The sequence below is a fragment of the Littorina saxatilis genome, linkage group LG12, assembly GCF_037325665.1.
Source record: "Littorina saxatilis isolate snail1 linkage group LG12, US_GU_Lsax_2.0, whole genome shotgun sequence".
NCBI classification, from domain to species: domain Eukaryota; kingdom Metazoa; phylum Mollusca; class Gastropoda; order Littorinimorpha; family Littorinidae; genus Littorina; species Littorina saxatilis.
The window spans coordinates 52,995,023-53,005,022 of NC_090256.1; the positions used below are offsets into that span (position 1 = coordinate 52,995,023).

At 40.4% G+C, this 10,000-nt stretch overlaps 1 protein-coding gene across 1 annotated transcript in view; it reads right to left on the reverse strand.

The window, feature by feature from the left end:
• LOC138982225 (uncharacterized) overlaps positions 1-10,000 on the reverse strand; it is a 46,709-nt gene that overhangs the window by 7,938 nt on the left and 28,771 nt on the right. Inside the window, exons 16-17 of the mRNA XM_070355456.1 lie at positions 7,001-7,141; positions 5,957-6,166 (exon numbers count right to left, since the gene is read on the reverse strand). Of these exons, the coding sequence (XP_070211557.1) occupies positions 5,957-6,166; positions 7,001-7,141 (351 nt within the window). The remainder of the gene's footprint in view (positions 1-5,956; positions 6,167-7,000; positions 7,142-10,000) is intronic.

A 10,000-nucleotide genomic window follows, 5' to 3' on the forward strand; every position in this document is an offset into this window, starting at 1 on the left:
AATACAGTGGAACCCCACTTTTAAGTCTCCTTTTAAGACCGACCCCCTCTTAGATTTCAGACCGACCCCCTCTTAGATTTCAGACCGACCCCCTCTTAGATTTCAGACCGACCCCCTCTTAGATTTCAGACCGACCCCCTTAGATTTCAGACCGACCCCCTCTTAGATTTTAGACCGACCCCCTCTTAGATTTCAGACCTTAGTTTTTCACATTTTCTATGTCTGTAAATTTACTTCAAAAATAAGACTCCTTCCCTTCTGAGACCTGATTTTCTCAGATTTGTTAGGCCTTAAAAGGAGGTTCCACTGTACAATTTTATACAAACTGACTTGTTTCCGTGCCATGCAGCATCAGCATTATCCCAAACAATTTCGTTTTTAATCTTTGATCTTGATCTCAGAAAATGAGTTACTCCATACCTGCTAACAAACACACCCATTTCTTTCTTTATTTGGTGTTTAACGTCGTTTTCAACCACGAAGGTTATATCGCGACGGGGAAAGGGGGGAGGGAGATGGGATAGAGCCACTTCTTCACCCATTTCTCTTTGTTTAAGGGGAGACAGGGTAGGCAAGCACTTTTTTTTTTTATTTTGGAAACAGTTTGCTGCTTGTTTGATTTTTGCAAGCAGAATAACCTAATTAAGGGAAACCATTTTAAATTTTGAGTGAAAAGCAATTTTGGGGGGTTTTATTCACCAAAATGTGAGAAAAACGTTATAAAATGTGCTTTTTTTAAAATGTTGCAGTTTGTGAACCAGTGCATGTTTTGATCCAATTTTTCTTCTTTGCAGCAATATGTGTGTGTTTAATAATTATGTGCATCGAAAAGCATTTCTAAGCAATATATTATTTTAATTTAGCATTTTCAGTTACCGGTTCAGTTCTGATAAGAAAAATACATGAGATCCTAACTGTCAGACTCATAAAAACCCAACCAATGCACTGAACTCTTATTCCATGCACAGAACTGATGCTGTACAACTCATAAACAACATATACAAAAACTGAACAAATCCATCAAGCCTTTCAAAAGTTGCAACATTTTAATTGTAGCGTTTTGTCTGAAAATTACATTCAGAGAAAACAGCATTTTAAAGATTTGAACCAGTACATAAAAAAACAAGTAGCACAGTGCACCCTGAATTCATATGTTTTTATCAGAATGACCACTTTACTATGTAGGGAAAAGGATTTGACAATCAAATTATCAGGATTTTTTTTATATACATCATATGAAAACAACCATCTTTGTTTGTACCGATATGAAAACATGAATCAGAACCAAACTGTCAGACTCATAAAAACCCAACCAATGCACTTAACTCTTATTCCATACACAAAACTGACGCTTTACAAATCATAAACAACATAAACAAAAATGAAACAAATCCATCAAGCCATTCAAAAGTTGCAACATTTTAATTACAGATGTTTGTCTGAAAATTACATTCAGAGAAAACAGCATTTGAAAGATTCCAACCAGTACCTCAAACTAGTAGCACAGTGCAGCCTGAATTGATATGTTTTTATAAGAATAACCACTTTACTATGATGGGGAAATGATTTGACGATCAAATTATCCGGACTTTTTTAAAAAAATCATTTGAAAACTCATCTATGTTAGTGCAGATATGAATCAAAACGAAACTGTCGGACTCATAAAAACACAAGGAATCCACTGTATTCTTATTCCATGCACAGAAATGGTGCTTCACAAATCATAAACAACATATACAAAATTGGAACAAATCCATCTAGCCATTCAAAAGTTACATTTTAATTACCACATTTTGTCTCAAATTACATGTAGAGAGTCTCACTAGTACCCCGGTAAACTAGTACCACAGTAGAGCTTGAATTAATGGGGTGGTTTTTTTTTAACCAGAATAACACTTTAACTATGAAGGAGAAATGATTTGATAATCAAATTATCAGATTTTTTTATTTAAAAAAAAATCATATGAAAACATTAAAAAAGTCAATTATCTGTGTTTGTGCTGATATGAAAATATTGATCAGAACCAAACTGTCAGACTCATAAAAACCCAACGGATGCACTGATTTCTTATTCCATTGCATAGAAATGATGCTTCACAAATCATCAACAGCATTACATAATTATATATACACAAATGGAACAAAGCTATCAAGCCATTCAAAAGTTGCAACATTTTAATTACAGTATTTCTGTGCTCAATCCTAACACTGCAGCAAATTTCTGTAAAGCTGAATGTCCCTTTCCATGTACCGACATGGTCATAGGCGGATTATTTTAAATGCAACTTTACCACCCGAAGCGTTGCAAACACCGGGAGAAGAGTAAACAACTGCAGACTTGAATGGACACTCATATGCACTCCAGATGCAGGGCCTGTGCAAATCCTTGGGCTGATGCATCACCTTCTTTCATAATCAGACTGCTATCAGACAAGCATTCAGTACAGGATATAGACCTTTCAGCAATAGATTGAGCTGATCAATGTTGACAAAAGCCCAACACATGTCAGCGGAGTGACGTTGCACAGTACCAGTATCCATATCTGCTTGTGATGGGTCAGAAGATGGCAAAGTATCTGTATCTTCTTATGGTTGGTCAGAAGATGGCAAAGCTGATGTTTCTGCTGTGGAAGAGGGTAGTTCCGGTTTAGCAAACTTTTCCATCAGGTCAATCTTTCTCCTCGCTGCCACCACAGGAGGACTGGCTCTCCCCTTGCTCCAACCTAATAAATACACAAACACTGATTTAATACTTGATACAACTGTCCATGGTTTTTGTTTGTAATAAGCTGCAAATTTTAAGACTCAATATAAACGTCAACAAGTGCTTGTACTTTATTTTGCAAATGACCATATTACATGGGGTGTACCTCAACTTTTTGGCTAGGCCGGTAAATCAGAAATCCCAATCAGCCCCCAACCACTGAACCAGGCGGGTTTTCTTACAACCACCTCAGCGGCTCGTACCCACATATGTCGGTTGACGAACACACACACACACACACATACACACAAAAGACATTCATTAATTTAACAGTGACTCATACTCATTACATGTGGATTTGCACTACTTATTAATACCCAAACACACACAACTTAATGACAAAAAAGTGTATGTTTTAATATATATAATGATAAATAATTGAAAATAAAAGCAGCCACGAAAAAGCAAAAGAAATCAAAGTATTCTCACCCTGTCACACACTTTCTTTCTTTATTTGGTGTTTAACGTCGTTTTCAACCACGAAGGTTATATCGCGACGATGTCACACACTAAACCTCACAGAAGGTTATCCCATTATATACATACCGGCCCCTATCACAAAATTTACATGTCAAGTTTACTATGGGATTTGAGTAACCACACAATCACATACACACAGGAACTAATACTGAAACTAGCTGAATTATTTTCTTTCTTTCTTTCTTTCTTTTCATATTTTTCTTTTAAAATTAATTTATTTCATCACACTTGCTATGCATTTGCTTGTTTCTTGTCTGTTGTCTGTTTTGTGTGTGTGTGTGTATACATTTTCAGATTTCCTAAACCTAGCACTGTTTGCAGGTGATCTTTATGCTTTTGATTCATGAGTTGCATCCCCAGTCCTTTAGTTTAACTCTTTTTTTTCTTTGGTGAAATAAATTGGATCTATTTTTTTATTCCTTAGTTAATGGAAAAGATTTGACAACAATATTGCTGTCAATGATAGGTTGGTCAGCCATGCTGGTGTAAACCAATCCTTTAGAATTAGAGAACGCTCTCTAGTAGGGTACAGTCGAACTCGCTTAAGACGAATCACTGGGGATCGGAAAAAAAGTTCGTCTTAACCAAAATTCGTATTAAGAAAATTGATTGATTTTTTTTTTTTAAATTTTTTTTTTTTAAGTCTTGTACATTTTATGGTGTTTGAATTTGTTTCTTTCGCAACTTTCATGCTGCTTCACGTTTAGACAATAAAGTGACATATTCAGTTACATGTTCATGTGTGTCTCATGTTGAGTGATGATTGTTGAGTTTGAGTGAGAGTGAGCACACACTGATGTTTCATCCAGTTGTTACGTTTTTGGTCACACACACGCACACACTGACACTGTCCACATTCGCGGTGTTCCTATCATTTGTCCGGAATCACTTACCTTGGCGACGGGTAGCAAACCTTGGCCAATTTAGTTTTTTTGTTTTGTTGTTGCAACATGATGTTCAAATCCAAATCGAAAGCACTGACTGACTGATAAACTATCGCGAACCGGCGAACGCAAACGTTGAGAGTGTGGTTTCCCTTGTCCAAGGGAAACCACTCTGGCATCTATATTTTTTGGTAATGGCTCCCGTTCAAAACATTGATGTTTCGTTTTTGGTATTCGCGAAGGAAATAAACGTCAGTCAGTCATTCATGTTCAGTGTCTGAGCTATCAATCACTTTGATTCTAAATTTGAAATTGTTTTGTGAGTACAGTGTAATCAGTTTAACTTTATTCAGTGATCGGTTGAGCAATGGTTCAAGCAGTCGACGCAAGGGAAGACTTTGACACATGTATTCAAACTTCTCAAATTCCCATGATATGTCGATCTCGGGACGAGTTTAAAGATTTCGTCATAAGCGTGAGTAAATTACAGACATTATGCATGCTTGGGAATCCAAAAAGTGCTCGTTATAAGCATAAATTCGTTATAAAGAATTCGTTTTAAGCATTTTCTTTAAGCATGAAGAAAGAGGTATTCAGTTGGGAACTTAAAACTAATACGTTATAAGTCAAAATTCGTAACTAGCGTGTTCGTTTTAAGTGGGTTCGACTGTACTTATTTTCCTACGGTCAATGACCAAAAACAGAAACTGTGTCAGTCGTACATCGCTCAGATGCTGCTTCTCAGTTTGACCCCAGACAAAGAATAATGATGACATGTTACACCATAGTAAGCTCTCAAGGACTGGCCAGCGAAGAACAATAAAATAGGGGTTGTGAAGACGATATCACAGAGATGATCGAGGGAGGGAGGGGGGGGGGGTGCGGCGGCGGCATGGTCAGTAAATTGGATCAAGAAACCCGCAAAATACTTCAGACACAAATTGTTTATCATTTACCTGCAAACCCTAACACATTCTTACAACAACAACAACATAACAATGTGCAATAAATCACGTTGTCAAACAAACAAGATCGAAAAGAGAAAGAAGCAAAACCCACCTCGTCGAGTCAAGAATCTTAGAATGTCGTCTGCTTCAATACGATCATGTTGGTTCATTTCGGAGTGTTGTTACTTCCTTCTACTGTTCGCTGCTGCTGGTTCATCTTTCTCTGATATTTCTTGCCACTATGCCGAACATTTCCAATGTTAGGGTTGTTCTCCGCAGCTCAAAACCTTGAAAAATGCTGCTGAATCGGTGAAAAAGTTATGGATTTGTTGACACCGGGGGACTGATAAGTTGTCTACTGCGCTTGCGCCAAATGCCTTTGACCTACATATATTTGCATATATTAATTCCGGGGTTTCGGTTGGAACGGATTCTCTCTCTTTGTGCCTATGTCAACGGAAATTCCCCAACGGTGATGACGTCATCTTGAAGAACGGAAATTTCCACACAGTTTGAACAGCGAAGGGTCATGTCATATGCGCACATTTACCAGCACGGAGTATCCAAAGTAGACCTTTTTTTCGATTTTTTCGATAAAACACAGACAAAAACAACAAAACATCGGTTTGAAAATGGTTTTATTTACATGAATACATGTCTAAAATGATAAAAGCAGATTATTGAATGCATTCCAGGATGTTCAAAGGTGTGAAAAATGCAACAACCCCAAAAAGGTGTATGAGACCAAAAATAACTCATTTTGCCTACCCGGTCTGCCCTTAAACCCATTCCATCAGGCCATGAATGTGACTATCCAGGGGGGGGGGGGGGGGGGGGGGGGGGAGGAGAAGAAAGAAAAGAAGACCCTGTGAAGAGCTCACCTTCATGACTCTGTTGACATCCGACACTTTCTCCACGTGGACAGTCTCAGCAGAAAAGTCGCAGAGTACGATGCCCCGGTCATGCAGGTGATACATATGGTGGGCTAGCTGTTGCAGGCACACAACGTACAACTCAAGTTCCGCCCCCAGCCATCGACCAAGAACAGCATCCTTCACTGAGCACAGAGAGGTGGCTGGTATCACAAACGGCTGTGAAAAAAGACAAACACAACAATTTTGAAACCCACAAAGTGATGAGAGGTCACTCTTAAAATCCAGCCCAAATACACCATTTTTGGAAATAACTCTGATGGGTTGTGAAAGAGTGAAAACCTTTCATTTTTGTAGAAGTCGTAACAGTGGAGACATCTAACACCTTCTCTATGTTGTCCCTGCAACATTTTGTAGAAGTCGTAACAGTGGAGACATCTAACACCTTCTCTATGTTGTCCCTGCAACATTTTGTAGAAGTCGTAACAGTGGAGACATCTAACACCTTCCCTATGTTGTCCCTGCAAAATTTTGTACGAGCAGGTGTTAAAATTAACAATGAGTGTGCCATTTCTTATTGAAGGATATACATCAACCTTGCAGGCTGAAGCATGTACCACAAAGAACCTCCGGCAGAAAAATAGACCTTGTAAACTACACATTAAACCCAGTTAAAATGAACGCATAACAAACAAAGCTTGATCGCTTGTCAACTGTTCTGTTTCCGTAAAAACTTTTTCTTTTTTTTACGAAGACTGGGTTGTTAGCCCAGTGCCCAACCCCCACCTGGAGGACCAGTGGATTGCGCTTTGTCAGACCTCTACCCTTTGACCTGTCCGGCTTGGGTGGCCCTACCAGGAGACGGATCTCCCGCCGGCATAGCTCTATGGGTCGCTGAGGCACGCAAGCCCCCCGACCACGTCAATGTGGCAATCCATCGGGCAACCATTACAGGTGGTCGGTCAACTGTTCTGATTGAGCTTAATGTTCATTTCCTGTGAAGAATACAGAAAGTATTGTTAATGTACTTGTTACTGTTCATCAGTGGCTCACCAAGACTAGCTGTCCGGCAGGATTGTGTTTGGGTCGTCCTATGAGCTTGGTGATTCCCGGCAAGTCCTCTTGACTCAGAATCGTCCACTCCTCGTTTGAAAAGCGTGTTGAGCATGGCTCCACAAAATGCACTGGCCCCTTCTGTTTGCAACAACACAGATGGTATGACAGAGACCTTGACCATAGCAGTTGAAGACAAGAAATAGCCTCATGGGTGTGTGTGGGATGGGGAGAGAGGGGTGTGTGTGTGTGTGTGTGTGTGTGAGTGGAGTGGTGTGTGTGTGTGTGTGTGTGTGTGTGTGAGTGTGTGTGTGTATGTGTGTGTGTGTGTGAGTGGAGTGGTGTGTGTGTGTGCACCCATTGCACTTCGCTCATAGCGGTTACAAAGTATGTTTGAATAGAGGCTGGACAGCCGTGTGAGAAGGGTACTTTGTACTCGGAGAACGTACTCTGAGCAGGCTGTGTAGCTCAGTCTTCGGGTTGCTTTGCGATGATAGGCCCCTGTAGCCGCGCTGAAGCTATATATAGCGATGGATGCTGCGGTTCCGCACTGCCGCCGTTCGGATAACTCAGTGAATGGAGCCAAATCGAAAATAAAGCCAAACTAGCAAAACATACAGTTTACATTTTGATCTTTTAAGTTTTGGTGTCTTTCGGATCCCGTTTTTTGTTTCATCGATCGTTTACTATTAATTTCCAATCAAGAATTTACGTCGCCATTACCGGACGCGATTTTCGGTGATGAAAAAAGCTTGACGTGATAATGCCGCGCGCGAAGAGATTCGAAGCAATTCCGTCTGTCAAAATTAAGGTTCTCACTGGAAAACGAGGACGTCCTAAAACTGTTCAGGTTGAACTTGACTCAAAGCAGAGACATAGACATGTATGTATGTCTCTGCTCAAAGCGAAGACGGCATCATGACAATGAAAGCCCGATGGACAATTAATTTTGGAATCAAAATCGCAGGCAGAAGAGACGTGTGGCTCTGACTGTGACTACGAAGAAGGGCTGGAAATTGATTCAGGTTTGTTTCTTTGTCCTCAAATGTTCTTTTGATTGTGTGTAATTCAATTTCCATAACTAGTTCATGACAAGCAGACAAAGTATCGTGCTGTGGGCTTGCCGGCAGTATCATGCACACGGACACGGAGGGTGGAAGGGGGGGGGGGGGGGGGGGTAGAAACTAACTTGTTCTCTGGCTTGGGGGGTGCGGGGAGCAGTTTACTTTAATCTTACACTGATTACCAGTGCTAAGTACACGGAAGAACTGACACGTAACACGGTTACCCAACCGCAACGGACAGGGAGGGACGCAGTTTCGCGCCCAACAATCACCCCCACAATAACTCCGCCCACCAAGCCTAAGGCTAAGAGCCCCACTACACCAATCGCTGACGCCACCCCCAACCACAGGGACGTTGGGTGACACACACTTATCCCCTAATTACACGAACCAGCCAATCCATGAGCGGGAACTGTTACCCGCCAATAAGACCTCAGATCAACTCTGACGAAACTATCTACTTAAACACGCAGAGTTAACTACTTGCCAGTGGGAACGCTCAGCCCCCACTATCACAGCTACTGTGATCAAAACCCTCCGAATTTGTGAGGTACACAAACAACGAAACCCTCAATTACTGAGAGGTGCTTCAACTCAATCTGCCTCACATTAAGAGAGCAACAGCCCAACCAAGGGCAGTATATACGATCTTCTCATCACCGACAGGCAAAACAGCCTTGACTACCGATCTCTACAATACGTTCACCTTCATTGGGAACGCTCAGCCCCTACTATCAAAGCTACTGTGATCATAACCCTCAGAATTTGTGAGGTACACATACAACGAAATCCTCAATCACTGAGAGGTACTTCAACTTAATCTGCCTCACATTAGGAGAGCAACAGCCCAACCAAGGGCAATATAATTATATGACCTTCTCATCACCGACAGGCAAAACATCTCTACAATACGTTTACCTTCATTGGAAACGCTCAGCCTCTACTATCAAAGCTACTGTGATTATAACACTCAGATCTTATGAGGTACACTACAAATCATACATAAATGATTATCTGTTTGTGGAGAAACAAAATAATGAGATGGGTTGAACAAACAACCACTCCCCATATCTACCTGTACCATTAGTACACATAAAAGAACGGAATAAACCCGTTAAAGAAACAGTGACATTTAAAATCACTGAGCCTCATATAAGTCTCAATCACTGAGAGGACATTTGGGTAATCAACCACCAGTACATGCAAGTACACCCCAACAAGGGAAATGAATAATAGTCATCTATAAATGATTATTCTCAATCGAGAAACAAGATGATGAGGATATGGGTTTGAATAGTTTCCCAAAAAAACCTCTGTAAAATCACATGTTCAAAGAAATTGTCCTAACAGCTTGAAACTGTAAATCTTGCCGAAAAGTACCATCTTTGGGAGAGGTACTTAGGGATCTCTGGGCTGCCTACTGCATTTGCCGGGTTTGGCAGACCCTTGATTTTTACCGCCCAGCTGACGAAGTAAAATTCTGAGATTTGGCCATCCCCAGTAAAGCATGTGATAACTGATATTTTCTGAGCATGAGAACTGCTAAGACTCTGAACTAAGGCAAAAAACAAAAAACAAATAGATGTGGTTAAGGTAACATAGCCAAACAAAATAGGGTAGGAAGGAAGGCAATCATTTTTTTTTAAACTTTTTTTTCTAATGTGTACAAATTAAACCTACTTGACAGGGAATTAAGTGTGCGACTCGAGCGCTTTCGCTTTCATTGCGTTTTCTGCACTTTTTTTTTTCACAAATGTAATAAAAAGTTATGGGGTCGGCCCCTAAAAATAGGGTAGGTCGGGTTACCGTAACCACACCTATTTTTTTTTAGGCCTAATAGTTCAAATCATGCCTCTGAAGTCTCAATCAATAAATGGTGCTTCATGTGACATGTCCCACATGTACAGGTACTTTGCCTATTAGGGGCTAGAAAATA